Source organism: Bos indicus x Bos taurus, chromosome 24 (assembly GCF_003369695.1).
Source record: "Bos indicus x Bos taurus breed Angus x Brahman F1 hybrid chromosome 24, Bos_hybrid_MaternalHap_v2.0, whole genome shotgun sequence".
Lineage (NCBI taxonomy): Eukaryota > Metazoa > Chordata > Mammalia > Artiodactyla > Bovidae > Bos > Bos indicus x Bos taurus.
In genome coordinates, this window is record NC_040099.1 from 11068688 (window position 1) to 11089548 (window position 20861).

Sequence of the window (20861 nt, forward strand, 5' to 3'; positions counted from 1 at the left end):
ACACTCTACAAGAGATAGACTAAATGTTAGCCTGGCTACACTGATAGTCTACCCGATACCCTGGCCCTAGAGACATGCTTAGAATAGCACATTATTATCCTAACATGGGGAGAAAGAAAACTAAATCATCACAAGGATGTGTCTGGAATTTTTTTTTTTTTTTTAGTTTGATACTAAGTTTATTTGGAAGGTTTTTTTTTTTTTTTTTTTAAACCTCTTAAGCATAATTTTAATTTTTTTTTGAGGTGGGTGGTGGTTGGTGAGCTATACCACACAGCCCGTGGGATCTTAGTTCCCCTATCAAGGATCAAACCCAGGGTCTGGTCAGTGAAAGCACTGAATTCTAACCACTGGTCTGCCAGGGGATTCTCTCATTTTTTAATTTTAAATATTAAATTGAAAAGGGATGATAAGACCTAGGTAATTTCTTGAAGACACTGAGCAGTATAAAAGAAGAATTTCCATACAAATAAAATAATGTGTCAAAAAGCAGAATTTAGACACTGGCTACTAACACAGCTCAAACATTCCCTCACTCAAAATAGTAATTTCTATACAAATATTAATGTGATTCTTTTTCCGGTACTTATGATGATTTAATTTTAAACACAAACCTCCCCAAATCAGATAGTGTCAGACCAACTTGCGCTTACTCACCCACAGGTGACATTTCGGGAACCCCTGCCGTGTACGGGCCATCCAAGAATTTGGGTTCGTTGTCGTTGATGTCCTGAATCTTGATGACGAACTCAGACTCGGGTTCCACGGGCTTGTTGGTGAGCCGGTCCAACGCCTGGGCTCGAAGCGTGTAGTAGGCTTGCTCCTCGCGATCCAGCCTCTTGGTAGCATGAATATCCCCAGTGTTCTCATCAATAATGAAAATGGAACTTGCCCCTTCGCCTGACAAGATGTATTTGATGGAACCATCTCCTTTATCAACATCAGAGTGAAGCTGGTGAAAAATTCATGTGAGATGAGATTAACTTACAAGAGAGTCAGCGATATGGAGATATGTAAAAATAATTCTAATGTCAGGCAGCAGCACATGAAATTTTATTGTTCTTGGAAAGATAAGCGGACCTGTATTGTGCACAGTGAAAAAGGCTATTTAGAATGTGTCAGCTTGCACTTGTGAGCAAGACAATTGCATTTCTTCTGGTACCCAGCCTCACTTCCAAAGGAATTTTTATCATTCCCAAAGTTAGAAACTCGCTGTGTGTCCTTGCCAGTTTTAGCCATCTTCCCTGACCAGAGCAGATAGTCAGTAAACTTGTACAACCAGTCAATTCAATCTTACTCCAAGCAAAAGGACTTATTCGAGCACATGAGTAAGTTTAGATCTAATACATTAAGTAAAATGCTTAGAAATCATCACATCCTTTTCGGGTACCCTTCCCTTGCACCCCCACAACTTCTCATGATTATTAAGTATGGATGGCTGTCCAGTCACTAAATGGGTCTCCAAATCCTGTTCTATATTTTAAAATTTGAAGCTGGAAAAAAAAAATTACACTGCTCTCTGAAGTAGGAATTTTAAATCAATATGTGCTTGAGACTTCAACTAAAACCTTTCTTGAAATACCAAGCACTGCATTAGATTTGCATGATTAACCCCGGCTCTGGCTGCAGGGGCAGCCCCTACTGATTTGCATTTCATATCTGGAGCTGTCCCTTCTGTGTATGTCAGAACATTATGTCGAACAGAGGAACCTGAGGAAACTCGGAAATAATTACATCTTTCCCTGAACTTCATAACCTGAGAAATGCAGCACCCAATCCAGAATTTCAACAATCTTTCATCCTCAGGAAATGCTGTGATTCTGGACTGCAAATAATACAAAGGCGAAAACCCAATTTACCAAATAGCAAGGCTGCCCTGCGGAACTATGTTAGCACTCTTTAAAAGACAAGGTGTATGGGGCTTCCCAGGTGGCTCGGTGGAATCCACTGAGTGGATTCATTGTAAGAATCCACCTGCCATTGCAAGAAAAAGACAAAGTGCGAAAAATATAGGATATGGGAAACTATTCAGGCAAGTGGGTACCCAGTCCATTTCCATCTTTAGCTGTTGAGAATACTACATTTGTACCATGAATTTCTCTGAGTGATACTTCCATTGCACTGTAACAGCTGTGTTTATACTCGGCTTCGGAATACTTAAGTACCTGATTCATCCTTTCATTTCTGTAGTTTTCAGCCAGGACAAAATGATACAAAAAATTAATTTCTGCCAAAAGTTTTAATTTAGCTTTGTTCAGAGTGGCATTAGCGAGTGAATCACTGTGCAGCAAGATTATCCAGCATATGGAGAAGATGTGTTCTTGAAATATAATGAATTATTTAATTTTCTTAAGTCATTCTCAGGGTGTCTATTACATACATATATAATAGCTTGTATGAGGCAAGCTAAAAATCCCTCAAGTTTGACTTATTGAGTACTCCCTGTGTTCCAGGAACCACTGTTAATATTCTCTACAGAGTAACCCATCCCAGGCTCACACTGACTGACTTCATCATCCTTTTAACAGATGAGGAAACTGAGGTAGAGAAAGGCCTGAGGTCACGTGGCCAACTCCGCAGCTACATCCCTACAGGTGGCATTAGTGGTAAAGAAGTTGCAAATGCAGGAGGCATGAGAGATGTGGGTTTGATCCCAGGTCCGGAAGATCCCCTGCAGGAGGGCATGGCAACCTACTCCAGTTTTCTTGCCTGGAAAATTCCATGGACAGAGGAGCCTGGTGGGCTACAGTCCATGGGGTTGCAAAGAGCTGGACACGACTGAAGGGACTCAGCACACAGCATGCACAGGAGTATGAAAATGTCAGGCTGGTGGAAAGCCCATCCTCTACTCCTGCACTGGCATCCTGCCTCTGGGGCACGGGCTGTGTCTTGTGAGGGGAGGACATTAAAAGCTGCTACAAAGGAGAACTCAACTCAGGGCAGAATAAAGCAACCCGCCCCTACCAGATCGCCCCTCTAGATCTTAAAGATGCTCAATGCTTCCAGGGGTTTACATCAACACACTTCACAACGTGCCAGAAGGGACCTTTCTGACACCACAGAACAGCAGTAGACTCCACCACACTCAACAACACAAAGGCCTGAGTCCAGAGACAAAAGATGACAGGTGAGAATAAAGCGGGGCTCCCCTGGTGGCTCAGCGTAAAGGATCCGTCTGTCAATGCAGGAGACGCAGGTTCAATCCCTGGGTTGGGAAGATCCCCTGGAGAAGCGAATGGCTGCCCACTCCAGCATTCTTGCCTGGAGAATCCCATGGACAGAGGAGCCTAGCGGGCTACAGTCCATGGAGTCGCAAAGAGTCAAACACGACTAAAGTGACTAAGCACGAGCCCAAAGCAGAGTCCCCAGCTGCACACACCTCTCACAGCCACACTCTCAACCCCTCCTTGCCTCATCTGTTCCTCTCTGGGTCAACAGAGGCTCTCTGCTGATGGTAGTGTGAAATATTAGAAAGAGCTTCTGACCATGTGAATACATAAGTAATACCCAGGCTGCATCTTAATCAAAGGTATGGGCTCCCATTCCCGGGACCAGCCCTTGTGATTCATTTAACTAATTCCTATCAACTGACGGCCACCTTCACTGCATGGTGATCCAATATTCCTGGGGTATTCAGGTAAGGGAGGACGCCTTCCTTTCCATAAAGGAAATGACCAAAAATGACCTTCAGCCTGAGCTCTGATGCCATATTTGACATTATACAATACCGTTAGTTGTTCTCCATTACTGAGAGCGAAAGAGCTCAAAGGTAAAAACGGTTCATATTGCTTGTTTTCCCAGTCATTCAAGGATCAGCATTCTTTTCTTCTACCTCTAACTGCCACCACCATCACCAACCTCTCACTCACACACACATCCATCCACTGCAGGAGCCCTGAAATCCATCACTCTCCCCATCACTGACATTTTTCTCCTAGCTGGGACTATCACTAGACTTGTAACCACTGCCAAAATTCAGAAGCATAAAAACACTCTAAGTCTAACCCGGTGTCCTTGCGAGGTTAGTAGAGGCATCTACTGTTGAAAGTAAATGATCAACTAGGAAACATTAAGATGGAGACGAAATTATCAGTGATTCACACACTAAATCTGTGAGGCTTCGCCCACTATACTAACCTTAATAGGTGAAGTGAAACCCATGCTGTTAGGAAAAACTACTGCCTTTCTGTGCTGAATAAGCATGCCCAGCAAAGAAAAATGCTGAGAAACCACTGAATGGCAATCTATCAGTGCAGTCCCCCCGCCCCCTCCACACACACATAAACACGGCTGCACAGTCTTTGTAAATGACTATTACAGACTAGAGTAGGACGCTCTACAGTGAAGACCTGTGGCCAGGAAAAAAGAAATGTCTATGGTCCCAATATGGTAAGTGAACAAATTAGCAATAAATGAAAAACACCATAAAAAACAAAGATCTGCACTCTATTTGGAGCAGAGTAGAACTCATGATGTTTTGCCTATTTCATTTGCCAATATCCCCGTAAACCTCATCTTTTGATTCATCTAAATAACAAAATCTTGATTCATCACCAGAAAAAAAACTCATTTTTACTGTCTGCATCTCCATATCTTTTTCAAAATATTTGCTGTGGCTCCAAAAGTAAATATTTACATTTTTCTTTTTTTGGCAAATGAGTACACACAGTGAGGAGCACACATCTCTTAGCTGAGTCCAGCTCATGATAAGGCAACCAAATAAGCAGGAAGGTGAACCAAGTATGACGCGAATCCTGTGTCCCCATGTCACTACTGTGTTTGGTAACAATGTAAGAAATATGAAACTGTTGGAGTCCATCATAATCTACCCAGGCCAGGACGCAAGGCATACTTCACATGCGCCTCAAGTATAATGTGTTTAATAATCCACTATGAGGAGAAGATGGGGCGAGTTGAGAGAGGAACACTGGCATAGATACACTACCATGTGTAAAACAGAGAGCTAGTGGGAAGCTGCTGTCTAGCAGAGGAAGCTCAGCCCAGTGCTCTGTGATGACCTGGAGGGGTGTGAGGGAGGCATGTATGTATACACAGAGCTGATTCACACTGCAGAGCAGAAACCAAGACAACATTGTAAAGCAATTATTCTTCAGCTAAAAAACAATAATAATAATCCACTAGGCCTCCAGCATCCCCCACTCAATGGAATTTCGTACTCATCACCTGTACACATCAACCCTTTCTTCAGTCTTTCTGAACAATAATCCCAACTTGGAATCTTAAAATCTTCCACCTAGGCTATAACAAAACTCCCCAGCTACTCTTCACTTTGAATAACTCATATCATCTACACTGCTACACTGTATGTCAGCAATGATCTTCCTAAAACTATACCGAAGTACGGTATAGGATATGTCACAGCCCTCATCAAATACATCTAATTGCTTCCCATGGTCTCTGGGTTTAACCCCAGATCTTAAGCACAGAGCTCCACATGGCCACAGGCCATCCCCGAGTGTCCCTTTCCCACATCCCAGAGGGCTCTCTACGCCCCAGGCACCTGGGATCAGTCACTGTGGCCAGAGCAGAGAAATCAGGTCCATCCCTTTACAGATCCGGCCTCCATCATCTCACCCAGCATCTGACACCCAGCTCGACATAACGAAAGCTCCCTTTTACTGAAATTTTAACAATCCTATTTTCCCCACAAGACATGTTGTTTGCATTTCTCTGACAAAACGCCTTTAATTCTGCTTTCTATTGAAAATCTGGTTTCGTTGTGTTCCCACCCTAAGAGGTGGGTTCGCTTTATCATCATATTCCACATACTTAACAAACTATTGTAGTAAATTTTGTAAATTTATAATTCACTTTGTGAAAAAGTAGTGCCTGTTTTATTTCCATTTCTATCCTTTTAAGTCTTAATAGCATTAAGTAGAAAGAATAGAAACTAAACAAAAAACAGCCCATATCTCTGGTTTGTTCTCGCTAATCCTCTGAAACCAGGGAGAGGGAATTCAGAAACCTTGTTTCTATGCCCAGGGTAACAGTTGCACATTGATACCTTTGTGTTCCCCAAGAGACAGAGTCCTGCAGGGACAGGCACGCTTTCTTATTCTTGCTTCCGTAAGTCTTATACAGTTCTCCACACAGACACAGACGCATAAAGAGGCTTTATAGACCGTTGGACGTTCTCAGATGGCAGAATACCATGTTCTTGATGAAAGAATCTGCCTGCAATGCGGGAGACCTGGGTTCGATCCCTGGGTCAGGAAGATCCCCTGGAGAAGGGAATGGCAACCTCCTCCATTATTCTTCCCTGGAGAATTCCAGGGACAGAGGAGCCTGGTGGGCTATAGTTCATGGGGTTGCAAAGAGTTGAACACCACTGAGCAACTACACTATGTTTTCAATTTAAGATTATAAAGAACAACAACAGATCAATGCACTGCATTCTGACATTTTTCTTGCATTTATTTAATCAACTAGGACCTGATATAAACTACTTGATCTATCACTGTGATCCATCTGAAAATGGAAAATATTCCTCAATCTACTGAGGTAAAAAAATCAATTCAATATACTGACCCACTTTTCTTCCCTCTATGAACATGTTCCGCTCTGCTTGTTTTCTGACCTAACTGTTGATCTTGTCTTTACTCTCCTGGTTCCCCTCCTCTATAAAATACCTGTACTTGAACTTCATTGAACAATTGTTACAACTACTTGAGATGATGTAGAAGGGTAAGATTAATAAATTACTATAATGTCAGGACTGTACTTATTAATGTATTGCTTTTGAAAACATTATACTTTCATATCAAAAAAAGACCAATATAGTCATAAGATGAAACTGAGACTGTTTATCATGAAAGATAATGTTTATCATGAAAGTTTTGACACTAAAAATATAAAACTAAAAAAGAAAGCCTCTGTGATTCTCAATGACGAAATACAATGATGGAAATAATTAATGTTATGTTTAACATTATAATTAATTATAATTGATGTTATAATTTTTCTGTAATGAATTTTTGAATACAAAAAAAACACAAAATGCATATTATAGAAACAAAAGTTTATGCTGCTACATTTGTACACAAAAATGGAGTAATGATGGCTGAACACAAAATATGCATATGTTCCTTTGAACGGCATGGTAATCCATCAGAGAATGATTTATATATTGAACATTAGGCAAAAGATTTCTAAGGTAAATTTTCTACTTCTGATTTACTTATTCTAGTTTTTTTTTTTTAAGTTTAAAACTGTGTTACAGATTGTTAGAACTCATGCAGTTTACTTTTGCTAAACTTTCACAAGGTTAAAATAATAAGTATGGAGGGCAGATTTAAACAATAATTGGCAGGGGAAAAAACTGCTTGAATATACACATTACATGCAAGTTTTCTTTTCTCATTATGCTTTTAAATAGATATTTTCCACTTACCACTGGATACGATGTAATTATCAAGCTGTTGAAGAAATATTACAAATGAAAACAAGTACAAGAGTCATATTTTTTTCTGGTTGAAGTATTCCTAATTTATAATTATCATTGTGATCCAGGTAATGGAACACAATTTTCTTGTGAAGCATCTTTGAGGAACATTCGTGGTTTAAGAAGTATAGGTATTAATTACTATGTGCATGCATGCTAACTCGCCTCATTTGTGTCCAACTCTTTGCAATGCTATGGACTACAGCCCACCAGGCTCCTCTGTCTGTGGGATTCCCCAGGCAAGAACACTGAAGTGGGTTGTCATTTTCTTCTCCAATGCATCTCCCGACCCAGGGATCGAACCCATGGCTCTTATGTCTCCTACATTGGCTGGCGGGTTCTTTACCACTAGCGCCACCTGGGAAGCCCTTCATTACTACACATAAAGGGCTTCCCTGATGGCTCAGTTGGTAAAGAATCCACCTGCAATGCAGGAGACCCAAGTTCAATTCCTGGGTCAGGAAGATCTGCTGGAAAAGGGATAGGCTACCCATTCCAGTATTCTTGTGCTTCCCTTGTGGCTCAGCTGGCATAGAATCCGCCTGCAATGTGGGAGACCTGAGTTCGATCCCTGGGTTGGGAAGATCCCCTGGAGAAGGGAAAGGCTACCCATCCCAGTATTCTGGCCTGGTGAATTCCATGGACTGTATAATCCATGAGATTGGAAAGAGTTGGACATGACTGAGTGACCTTCACTCACACACTCACAAAGAAATAAAGGAAAAGAATATGATACAGAAGTATTTAGGAAAGATTAAAATTCCCTAGAACAGTTTTTAAAAGGAAAAAAAAAACAGTGTATTTTAAAAAGGAAGGACTACTATGAATTTTTATCCTCAGGAAAAGTTTGCCCTAATGCAGTGGCAACATTCATTCATTCTGGGGTCTCAGTCCATACTAAGCAGCAGAGTGGTATCAACAGCTAGGTCCAGGCAAAGGAGCCAGAGGTATGTCTACTGAATCTTATCTTGTTGTCTTCAGTTCAATTTAGTTGCTCAGTCATATCCAACTCTTTGCAACCCCATGGACTGCAGCACACCAGGCCTCCCTGTCCATCACCAACTCCCAGAGTTTACTCAAACTCACACCCATTGAGTCGCTGATGCCATCCAACCATCTCATCCTCTGTCATCCCCTTCTCCGCCTGCCCTCAATCTTTCCCAGCATCAGGATCTTTTCAAATCAGTCAGCTCTTTGCATCAGGTGGCCAAAGTACTGGAGTTTCAGCTTCAACATCAGTCCTTGCAATGAACTGCTACTGCTGCTGCTGCTGCTAAGTCACTTCAGTCGTGTCCGACTCTGTGCGACCCCATACACGGCAGCCCACCAGGCTCCCCCGTCCCTGGGATTCTCCAGGCAAGAATTCTGGAGTGGGTTGCCATTTCCTTCTCCAATGCATGAAAGTGAAAAGTGAAAGTGAAGTCGCTCAGTCCAGTCCGACTCTTAGCGACCCCATGGACTGCAGCCTACCAGGCTCCTCTGTCCATGGGATTTTCCAGGCAAGAGTACTGGAGTGGGGTGCCATTGCCTTCTCCGCTTGCAGTGAACACCCAGGACTTAATCTCCTTTAGAATGGACTGATTGGATCTCCTTGCAGTCCAAGGGACTCTCAAGAGTCTTCTCCAACACCACAGTTCAAAAGCATCAATTCTTCAGTGCTCAGCTTTCTTTATAGTCCAACTCTCACATCCACACATGACTACTGGAAAAACCATAGCCTTGACTAGATGGATCTTTGTTGGCAAAGTAATGTCTCTGCTTTTCAATATGCTATCTTGCTGCCTTGATCGAACCTAAATTCCAGTTTATTGCTACTTATAGATCAGTCAAGGCTACAGTCTTTCCAGTAGTCATGTGCATTTATAAGAGCTACATAATAAAGAAGGCAGAGAGCTGAAGAATTGATGCTTTCAAAATGTGGTGCTGGAAAAGACTCTTGAGAGTACCTTGGACAGCAAGGACATCAAACCAATCAATCCTAAAGGAAATCAACCCCGAATATTCATTGAAAGGACTGATGCTAAAGTTGAAGCTTCCGTACTTTGGCCACCTGATGTGAAGAGCTGACTCACTGGAAAAGACCCTGATGCTGGGAAAGATAGAAGGCTAGAGGAGAAGGGGCAACAGGAGATGATTGGATGGCATCACTGATTCATTGGACATGAGCTTGGGCAAACTCCGGGAGATGCTGAGGGACAGAGAAGCCTGGAGGCTGCAGTCCATGGAGTTGCAAAGAGTCAAACACGATTTGGTGACGGAACAACAGCAACAACCAATCAGCATCCTCAGTGTCCACTTAGCCTTAAACCCTGAAGTGAGGATAAAATGAAGTAATGCATTTGTAAGTATTTCATAAAATGCCACTTTCTATCCATACGTGTACATCCACATAGAGCTGTACTGTTGAAGTACCTGCCTTCCTTAGTGGGGGAGATCTTGCTTTAGTTTGAAAAAGTTCCACGCTCATGACTATGGCGTGGTTACTCAGAGCTTCATGTGAAGAGCCCTGCCTTTTTCACCAGGGACTGAGTGAAAGCAACTCAGAGAAGCATTTTCATCCCATATGCTACATGCTACTCCCTAGAGAAAGCTCCACGGCACACATCTCATCATCTCTCGGTTGCTGTCTCCAGGACACGCATCCATACCTTTCAACCAGCTGAAAAAAAAAATCTGCCTGGAGTCAGCTTCTTACTGATCAAAACTCCTTGTCACCTAATTTCATCGTGAGAGCACAGTGTTCTCCACTTGTTGGCTCCCGCCTAAATGCCAAGTCACAAAACAGAAACAGTTAGAGAGCAAACCCTTGGAAGGGTTCAGCTCTCTTCTCAGGAGGATGACTTTAAATTTTGCTTCTTGAAGTGGAGGTTGAGTAGAATTTTCCCACAGAAACACTGAATGTCTACTCAAAAAAATTAACAATTTCATCTGCCATATGCTTATGATAAAAATATCAGAAATACCGCAGAGTCGGACTCAACTCAACCACTGAACAACAGCAAAGCAAACAAACTGGGAGTGGAAAGAAAACACATGATTTCAAACCTCAGAGGTTCTTCTCACACCTGAGACTCCCCTCCAGGGGATCCACAGTGGGTCACCCCCATCCCATCCCACTTCATGCCAAAGGCTGGGCTGCAGCACCCAATTCAACTACTGGAAGTGCTGGAGTCAGTCTCTCTCAGCCCTTATCACTTGCTGTAGGAAAACACCCTCTGTTGGAGGGAGATGCCTCCTTAAACACCACAGAGCTTCCTGGGGCAAGTAGAATACACAAGACCAGGAACTAGAATTATAGTGGGAATGCCCGTGTTATCCTCGTTCCTACTGATGCTTCTGTTTCAAGAGCGAGGTGATTCCACCAGGTTCCAAGTGCTCTCTGCCTTGTCCCAGGACTCCGGGGACCAAGGGACCAAGGCACAAACAGAAGCGTTGCATCCTGGTAGGTGTAATTCATCTTGACCACCAGCAGGAGGCAGCCTTCTGTTACACAGTGGAGACAGGAAGAACAGGCTCAGCATCTGGGCGCTTGGGTGACTCCCGATACTCTCTTGCCTCATTTTGATGCTACAAGGACAAGCGCAGGAACCTCAGCCTGAGGCAGGCTGGGTGATGAGAGGAAAATGGTGCATACTGATTGGAACCTGAAGACCACATACAGCATCAGGGGCTGTAGTTCATCTTACTGACCTTCCTGTAAATCCCACCAAGAAAAGAGCTCAAATATGTGCTATAGGAGCTGCCCCCTGAACTGACGACCTCAAGCCATGGGTGGGGACCCCTCTGGCTCTCATCATGGGGTGTCATGGCAGTGACCTCCCAGGTCCACTTCCTACCTGACCCCAGGAAATGCTGGGAGTGCCAGGCGCTGATGCTTCTCAGCTAAGTTCTTCCCAAAAACTGTCACTCACCTGGGGGATATTTACGAATCTGGCAAATTGCAAAAAACAGCAAAGAGAGCCAGTTTACCGAAGGTAATACTTCTTTCTCGGAGGCATCCCCCAGGCAATGACAGGCTGATTTCAAGCTCCCCCTGCTCCCCTGATCCAGGTCGACTTTGAAGAGCCTTGCCAGCTGCACACATCCCCAGAGACTAGCCCCCTTCCAGGTTGCAACTGCACCGCAGTTCACCCCCTCCCGCTGCCCAGCCCTGCCTCCCTCCCTTCATTACCAATTTTGATTGTGAAAACCACTCCAATACATCCCCGAAAGGCACGGATATCCCTGACTTAGCGTCTGTTCCCCGGACGCAGGTAACTCACTCACCAACTAATGAGTGGCAGAGCTTAGCTCTCCGAGGACATCTGTGTTCACACACCCCAGGCCTCTTCCAGCAGGGGCACAGGTGGGCGAGAAGCACATTTGCACAATTTGGTGAGAGATGCGCACACGGAGACCAGAAGGGGAAGCCACTAGGAAGAAGCTGCAGGAGGCACAGTTCTTAAAAGACATTTCCCCGGGTGGAATGGCACTTGTTTCCTTCCGTCCACATCTGAAACACTCTTATTTTTCCCATGCTCCCAAACCCTTTAATTTCTAGACACTTCACATGTGTGAATGAACCAGTCACAAGGGTAAGGAGGATTCTCGTGGGGGGTTTTTTATTTGGAAAACAGGAAGAAGCAGAAGGGCCTTAACTCACTGAGCCCAGGAGCCAAAGTTCGATATGCTTCTTCTTACACAAGCCTCTCAAGTTCTCCATGCCCAGGGCAAGCATCTTCTCTTCACCCAGGTGGTGAGACACCTAGACCCACCACAGAATTGGAGAAGGAAACAGCAACCCACTCCAGTATTCTTGCCTAGAGAATCCTGTGGACAGAGGATCCTGGTGGGCTGCTGTCCATGGGGTTGCACAGAGTTGGACACGACTGAAGCGACTTAGCAGCAGCAGCAGCCAGCATCCTTGCTGGGATAATGCCATGGAGAGAGGAGCCTGGTGGGCTATAGTCCATGGGGTGGCAGAGAGTCGGACACGACTGTGTGCGCACACACGCACGCACACACACACACACACACACACCCACACCCACACACACACCCACACACCACAGAATAGTTCGATCAGAGTATGTGCCCATGGGCTTTATCATTATTATTACTTTTAAAAGATCTCCAGACCATGCTATTATACACCCAATCTAAGATTCACACACCAAAAGGGAAGAAAGGAATACAGAAGAAGCTGAGGAAAATATTCTTCCATTTGACTAATGACATCATCTTGAAAAGGCACACAGGTTCATTAATTAGATAAAAAAGCAAAAATAAGCATGTCTGCAGAGCTGAGGCAATAATTTGCCTTCAAAGAATTCCTGGATTTATTTCAACAAACACAAAATCTTCCTAAATAAAAAACACACCCATTTTCCAAGTCAGGACCCTCCACAGGGTATGTAATTGTCTCATGGGAAACACAGCAGGTGTAAGAAATAACAAGGCTGTATTCTGACTCAGGTGACCTAAGGAGAAGACATTTTTTCCTGCTCTAAATAACATTATCATTTAAAAATAAATGAGGAAAGTCAAGTCTCTTGTGAGCCTTCTCAGCACCCAAGGCAACCAAGGGATGCCTTACCCTTCTGCTGCTGAGTCTGGATTTGTGTTTAATGCCCTAGAGGCAAGTGTCTTTAAAGAAATATAATAAAGGTAATAAAGCTATAGGAACGTAGGGGAGAAAAACTTGGCAGCCCAAAGTGTCTCTAAAAGACTCAGGAAGAAACTTTGACCTGTCCTCTAACTGCCTAAAACAATTCAGATAGGGGGTCTGCTCCCCCAGTACAGCTATAACCAAACATGCCTGCAAAGAATGAGGTGGGTGTGTGGTGGGGGGAGCTCGATGGGACCTGGGGTCCAAAGACCACTCTATACCCCAGCCCTTCTGCCTGGCCCAGCAAACATCTGCTCACCAAACATGCATGTTTATGGAAAAGTTCTCCCCTTTGAAGTCCCAAACCACTACCTTCAACATCCTCTTTTGCCTTTAACTGAAGATGGTAGTTAGGGTGAGGGGTTTAGCCCTTGTGGCAAGTTCTTCCGGGTTTCTCCCCTCTATTTCAGATTTGTCTGATTTTCTCCTGTCAATCTGTCTCATATGAATTTAGTGCTTATGCCAGCCAGAAGAACCTAGAACGGGAGAGGGAAATTTCTTTCTCCTGACCTCAGCTTGCAATTTGGTTAAACGAACTCAACAGAACTGGTTTTTTTATTTTAAAAATCTATGTCCCGAGCTTACAGAAAGTAACGTTACACAGTTTGCTAACCTAAACACAACTGTCAGGAAGGGGTGCATATGCTAAAGGAAGTGTTGTTAATAATACTTACAATTTGTCTGATATCTTATGCACAAATTCAATTAGTATCACAAATATACACACTAAGAAAACCCATTTGCTCTCTGTGAGGCTTAAAATGTTACACATTTTCTCTGGGTTTCATCACATCACATTACAGATACGTGGATTAGATGTATTATTCTATTTCAATTTGAATCACCCCAAACTCCTTGCAGCAGTGCTGTGATGATAATAATTTTCTGGTAGAAGCCTGCTACTGAGGGATATTAATACAAGGAAACCTTTCTGGAGGGCATCATTAGGGGTGGGCATTTCCCCCCAGTTTTCTATGTTGCTTTTGTTAAAAACTTCCTTTGCTACTGATCCAAAAAATTAATTTTAAAAGTGCCACTGAATCTCCTTTTTTTTATATATATATTATTTGTGATTTAAATAAAAAAGAAGTCCATACCAGAATAAACATGTACGGTTACATGTCAAACATAAAACAATTATTAGTAACCACTGTGGCCGACCAGTGGGTTCTGGATTGCAATACTATGTGAAAAGAGACCATTTTAATCAAGGAGAAGGAATGACAGAAAAATTTCCTGCTGACAATCAGATCCAGACTAACTCAAAACCCCATTACTTCTGTTAAATACTGTATCCTCTATTCCTTTCTGTGTATTCTTACACTTACTTTAGACTGCAAGGAGATCCAACCAGTGCATCCTAAAGGAGGTCAGTCCTGAGTGTTCATTGGAAGGGCTGATGTTGAAGCTGAAACTCAAATACTTTGGCCATCTGATGCGAAGAGCTGACTCATTTGAAAAGACCCTGATGCTGGGAAAGATTGAGGGCAGGAGAAGGGGACAACAGAGGATGAGATGGTTGGATGGCATCACTGACTCAATGGACAGGAGTTTGAGTAAACTCTGGGAGTTGGGGATGTACAGGGAGGCCTGGCATGCTGCGGTCCATGGGGTTGCAAAGAGTCAGACACGACTGAGCAACTGAACTGAATACTTACTTTATCGCTTTATATGTGCAATCCTGACTTCTATCCGCCCTGCTTCACATATTGTTTTATAGCTCTCTTATTCAAATGCTAACAGTGAGAGCTAATATTTATTGAGTGTAATTATGTGCCAGACACATGGCCAAAGGGCCTTTAATTCTCCTAACAAACTTCTGCACTGGGCATTATTGGCCTAATTTTACACAGAAGGAAAGTGTTATTGAATAGGATTAAGTGCTGTGTCTAAACTTACCTAAAAGGGTCAAATTTCACTCTGAGATCTTGCCAGCAGCAAAGTCTGTGTTTTACTGAATCTCATCTACATCACGCTGCCCGCTCCTCACCTCCCATCATAAGAGTTGAATGACCTGAAAGATCTTAGATTCTTGTATTCCCCGATACAAAAACCAACTATTAGTAAGGCAAAATGTCAGTTTATAGCTACTGAATTTCTGAGCTTTTCTTGCCCCAAGCCCCCATGCCTCCTGATCCTTTCAGCCCCACCCCCAAACAGTTGTCAACTCCCAATGTTTTTTTTTTTTGAGAGCTTTAAATATTTAACTAATTCTGCTTATTGTAGTCTATCTTAAGAAAACCATCCTTCATGAAAAGATCTATATACAAGCATTCCACTGAATCATTCCCTTTAATATGGCAAAGACTGAAAATAATTTAAACATTCAATCATGTATCTTTTATGCATCCATTCAATAATGCTTTTGAAGGATTTTTAGAAAAAAGTTCACAGTAGATGAGAAATATCATGGAAAACGCTAAGCATCCAAAAGATTATATATTATGGTTACACAATCACTATATAAATACTACTATAAAACTAAGAAAGTATTCCAAAATGTTAACAGTAGTTAAGAGCGCATGAGAGACCAGACCTACCCACCATGGCCTATCCACCTCAAGAGCCCCTACTATTGTCTCTACCTCGCCCATCACTGCCCTGAATCAGGATTTCATTATTTCTCACACACATTAACAGTGAAGCAAATCACACCATCCCCAAAATGCAGAGACTCTCAACAAGTCTCCCCTCTTAAAACATCTCTAACACATATTATTATTAGGTGATTGTCCCCTGCATCTTATAGAACATTAACAGTTTCATTGCTCTCCAGCTCAAGATCATGGATGGCTTCCAATACTTTCCAAAGTAAAGACCAGTTTAGCATCAAGGTCTACCGTGGTATAAGCTCAATGACCATAAGGTGCACCATAATTCTGCCACAAAAGAACAAGAAATCTGTATGTTATCATTTTAAGATGTCCTTATTTGTACGAGGCAAAATGTAGGGGTGGGGGGAATGCATCTTGTAATTGAGAGAATATGCTGTTCTTTGGTTCTTCTCTATTTCCTATTTGTAATTCTCCCATAATCTCCTACACCAACCCCCTTCTGCCCTGGAATGCAACAGACAAGAACACATTGCCTAAGGCTTTCTACAATCAAATCCATCAGATTTCATACCAAAATTATTCCTATTTTGCATTTATCTAACATGAAAATCAAGGCACGTCAAGTAAAAATGAAAAGAGCACATGATGCATTGAATATTATGTTACTCGAGAAAACAGTGCCACCAGCTTCAATAAGTGACAGGATTTTGTTTAGTACCGCCAAGGCATGCATTTTCTCCAGAACATCTTTTAAGATGATCTTATTTTTACTTTCTTTACAAAATCAAGTCTCCGTTGCAATCCCGCTGAGTGACAGTCTCCTCTGGTGACAAGTAGTGTGATCAAATGTTGTAAGCAGTTTATCATTACCACCATCAGCAAAAACCTTGTCTAATTCTTGCAGGACCAATCTATAGACTGGACTAAAACTGTTAGACAGGCTTTTAATGCAGTGAAAAATATTTTTTTTAATAATTACATGAAAATAAGTATATTCACTGTAATTTCTCATGTGTGAGTGCTAAGTCACTTCAGTGGTGTCCGACTCTTTGCGACCCTATGGACTGTAGCCTGCCAGGCTCCTCTGTCTATGGGATTCTCCAGGCAAAAATACTCGAGTGGGTTGCCATGCCCTCCTCCAGGGGATCTTCCCCACCCAGGAATTGAACCCTCATCATTAGGTCTCCTGCACCGGCAGGTGGGTTCTTCCCCACTCACTCCACCTACATGCGCATCAGAGATCAGATCAGTCGCTCAGTCATGTCCGACTCTTTGCGACCCCATGAATCGCAGCATGCCAGGCCTCCCTATCCATCACCAACTCCCGGAGTTCACTCAGATTCACGTCCATCGAGTCAGTGATGCCATCCAGCCATCTCATCCTCTGTCGTCCCCTTCTCCTTTTGCCCCCAATCCCTCCCAGCAGCAGAGTCTTTTCCAATGAGTCAACTCTTCGCATGTGCATACTTATGTGAAAAAAAGTCTCAAAACTTTGTGGGATGGAAACTGAGACACCCACCCCTCCCTTCCTTACAAACACTCAAGTTGTGAAGAATAATTGTTAAATCCCTCAGTATACATGAAAGGGAAAGAAAAACCAGAAGCTGGATGATTCAGGGAGGAAGGGAAAGCTATTAAACCATTCAAGGAAGGTCTCAGACATGGGTTAGCCAAGGACAGAGTTTCAGATGAGGACTGGTTCACGGCAGTGTTGAAAGGCATGCCTCCTCCCATGGCTTCACTTAAATGTAATAATTTTTTTAATACTGTTCATAGTTTTAAAAAAAATGCTTACATATTTTATTGTAATAGAAATCAGTAAATAGCTGAGTTTTGGTACAGGTCAAACAGAATCAGTCTGCACAGATGAGAGAGCCTCTGGAAATAGGGTATGAAAATAGTGAAGAATGCTCTCTTATCCACAGCTCTGCAGGGCCCAGAGCTACAAGATTACAATGCAACACTGCTGCCACAAAGCTGGAAAAATGTATCATTCCAGAATACAATCTTATTCCTATGCTTATCCCCTGAGGAAGAAGATACACATATTCTCCCATCTGCATTGTATGTACTTGCTTTTTAATACAAAGCAAGAAAACTAAAATATAAATGACACACAGCCGTAGGGTGGAATACTGCCTACTGTTTTACCTTCAAGCTTCTCGAAGGGGTAACACCAGAGCTTTTTCAAGGCTGAGGTATTCGATTCCTTACACTGTACTCTACAGACACTGACTTCCTTTTGAGCCCAGAGGGCACATCAATTCAGTTCTCTAGAGGATAGAAACCAGAAAACCCTTCCTTTCCCTTTTCTGTGTCTTTTGTTTTTTCCAGTTCTCTAAGATGTCTTCCATATGTTTGGCCACTCTAGAGAATACATTGGCCGAGCAAACACCCTGGTGCTCCGTGGAATGCAGCCGGAACTTCTAAAAGCCATTTTCTCACACAAAGAATGTCAGCCTCAGGAGCACTTAGGAAAACTGGCTAACAGACCCCCACAAAACAGTTAATGTCATTTTCAAAACTCAATATCCAGTGCCATATAAACAAATAAGTGTACTAAACAGAGAACGGCTTTTCAGTCAAATGCCACTGAATTAAAACTCGGCAAAATCAATTTAAAATAAAGGCCAAAGAGAAACAGACAAGGATGAGGAGAACTGGAGCGTACAGACAACTATGCAGGGTTCCCAGGGGGGGCTAGTGGTAAAGAATCCACCTGCCAATGCACGAGACACAAGAGACGAGGAAGATCCCCGGGAGGAGGGCATGGCAACCCACTTGAGTATTCTTGCCTGGAGAATCCCATGGACAGAGGAGCCTGGTGGACTACAGTCCTCAGGGTCACAAAGAGTCAGACACGACTGAGCGACTGACCACACATACAACTATTAGCCCAGAAGGAATCCAAACTAGTTAAGCTGTATCTGCTTTCCCAGTAATTCTGTCATATTGTAAACAAATTATGAATTTGCTAACAGGATCCCAGAGTAAACATTAAATTATTATTATATATTAGATCCCTTAACATGGCCCCTAAGAATTCTAGTGGAACGTCTGGCATGAGTTTAAATGGACAGTGATCAACAGTGAGAGGGGCACATGGTCTGTGAGCAGAATGCTGGGGGTCAAGGCAGGGCCCCATTGCTTATTACTTACCTGTAGAACTTTCTTTCAGCTTTAATTTCCCCCCATAAAGAAGTTAACTAATGATAATTTGTGCCCCAGTCTCAAAGAGCTTCTGTGAGACTCAAGTGAGATAATATATTAAAAGAAAAGTGATTTACAAACTGCTGCTGCTGCTAAGTCGCTTCATTCGTGTCCGACCCTGTGCGACCCCATGGACGGCAGCCCACCAGGCTCCCCCGTCCCTGGGATTCTCCAGGCAAGAACACTGGAGTGGGATGCCATTTCCTTCTCCAATGCATGAAAATGAAAAGAGAAAGTGAAGTCGTTCAGCCGTCTCAGACTCTTAGCGACCCCATGGACTGCAGCCCACCAGGCTCCTTCATCCTTGAGATTTTCCAGGCAAAAGTACTGGAGTGGGGTGCCATTGCCTTCTCCAAACTACACAACACTAAATAGGGAGCAGTTTTTATTACATTAGTAATCTATTTGACTTCTGGAGAAGGGAATGGCAATCCACTCCAGTATTCTTGCCTGGAGAATTCCATGGACAGAGAAGCCTGGCGGGCTACAGTTTGTGGGGTTCTAAGAGTCGGATATGACTGAGCATCTAAGACACAAACTATCTGATTACGAATACCATGTAAAATAAAGCAGATATACTGTAATAAAAATTAATTTTTAAAAAAATATAAAAAGACCATGTAGAAATGATAGAGTCTCAGATGAAATTATTTTACTAATTTATATGTATGCCAGGCGCAAACTGATTAGATGTGTAACACTGAAATACACACAAATATAGATGCATGTGCACATGTATATATACACACATACATATACATAGAAATACATATACTCAAACATGTTTTATGTTTCCAAGAGAGAAGATAAGCACAGGGGCTAAAGACAGAAGTGTCACTCCTTGGTTTTAGATTAAATCCTTCTTATTATACAGAGTGAAGTAAGCCAGAAGGAAAAACACCAATACAGTATACTAACGCATATATATGGAATTTAGAAAGATGGTAACAATAACCCTGTGTATGAGACAGCAAAAGAGACACCGATGTATAGATCAGTCTTATGGACTCTGTGGGAGAGGGAGAGGGTGGGGAGATTTGGGAGAATAGCATTGAAACGTGTATAATATCATGTATGAAACGAGTCACCAGTCCAGGTTCGATGCACGGTACTGGATGCTTGGGGCTGGTGCACTGGGAAGACCCAGAGGGAGGGTAGGGGAGGGAGGAAGGAGGAGGGTTCAGGATGGGGAACGCGGGTATACCTGTGGCGGATTCATTTCGATATTTGGCAAAACTAATACAATATTGTAAAGTTTAAAAATAAAATTAAAAATAAAAATAAATGGAATCACACACACACAAAATAAAAAAATAAAAGGCAAAAAAAAATCCTTCTTAAAGCACTTTACAAACTTATAAGGCTTGCTGCTCAAGAAACTGAAATCTTCAAACATTTTTTCACATTTCCAAAAGCCCTTCTGTAAACTTTTTTTTTCTGTTCCATGTTTTTAAATAATGCACTATTACATATACCCACAATGACTCATTACACTATGTGATGATTCGTAATTATGTGGGAGCATTTTGAGCTGATAAATAACCCACAATAATGGCTTTTTATTAAGAGAGCAGTAGATCATTTAGTGCCGTATTTTAAAAAGTATTTCTGACTACTTGGGTGAGAGGGAAAAAGAAGAAATGGGAGAGAAATAAAAATTGAAATATTGTACTTTTCTCTTTTTTTGCCCTTCACTCCCAAAGGGCCCTGTGAACAGCTAAGCTTAAAAATCAGCTGCTTCTTCACTGAGTCATCAATCCTACTTGCTTCACCATTAACCAGGTTCAATAAACTGTTTTTCTCACTCACCTTTCCTGCTTAGGGATTTGAGTGATTCATTAAGGAATATCTCCATGTGGATATTCTTCAGGGGACTTCAAATTATTCAACACTTTCAAACTGCAACTTAACCTGATATTTCCTGTCTTGAGCCAGAAACACTGGATTTCTCATGCACAATACAGCACTAACTACATGGAAGGAACTT

General features: G+C 42.4%; 1 protein-coding gene across 1 annotated transcript in view; it reads right to left on the reverse strand.

The window, feature by feature from the left end:
- CDH7 (cadherin 7) overlaps nt 1-20861 on the reverse strand; it is a 147934-nt gene that overhangs the window by 79206 nt on the left and 47867 nt on the right. Inside the window, exon 3 of the mRNA XM_027525970.1 lies at nt 658-952. Coding sequence (XP_027381771.1) covers nt 658-952 — 295 coding nt within the window. The remainder of the gene's footprint in view (nt 1-657; nt 953-20861) is intronic.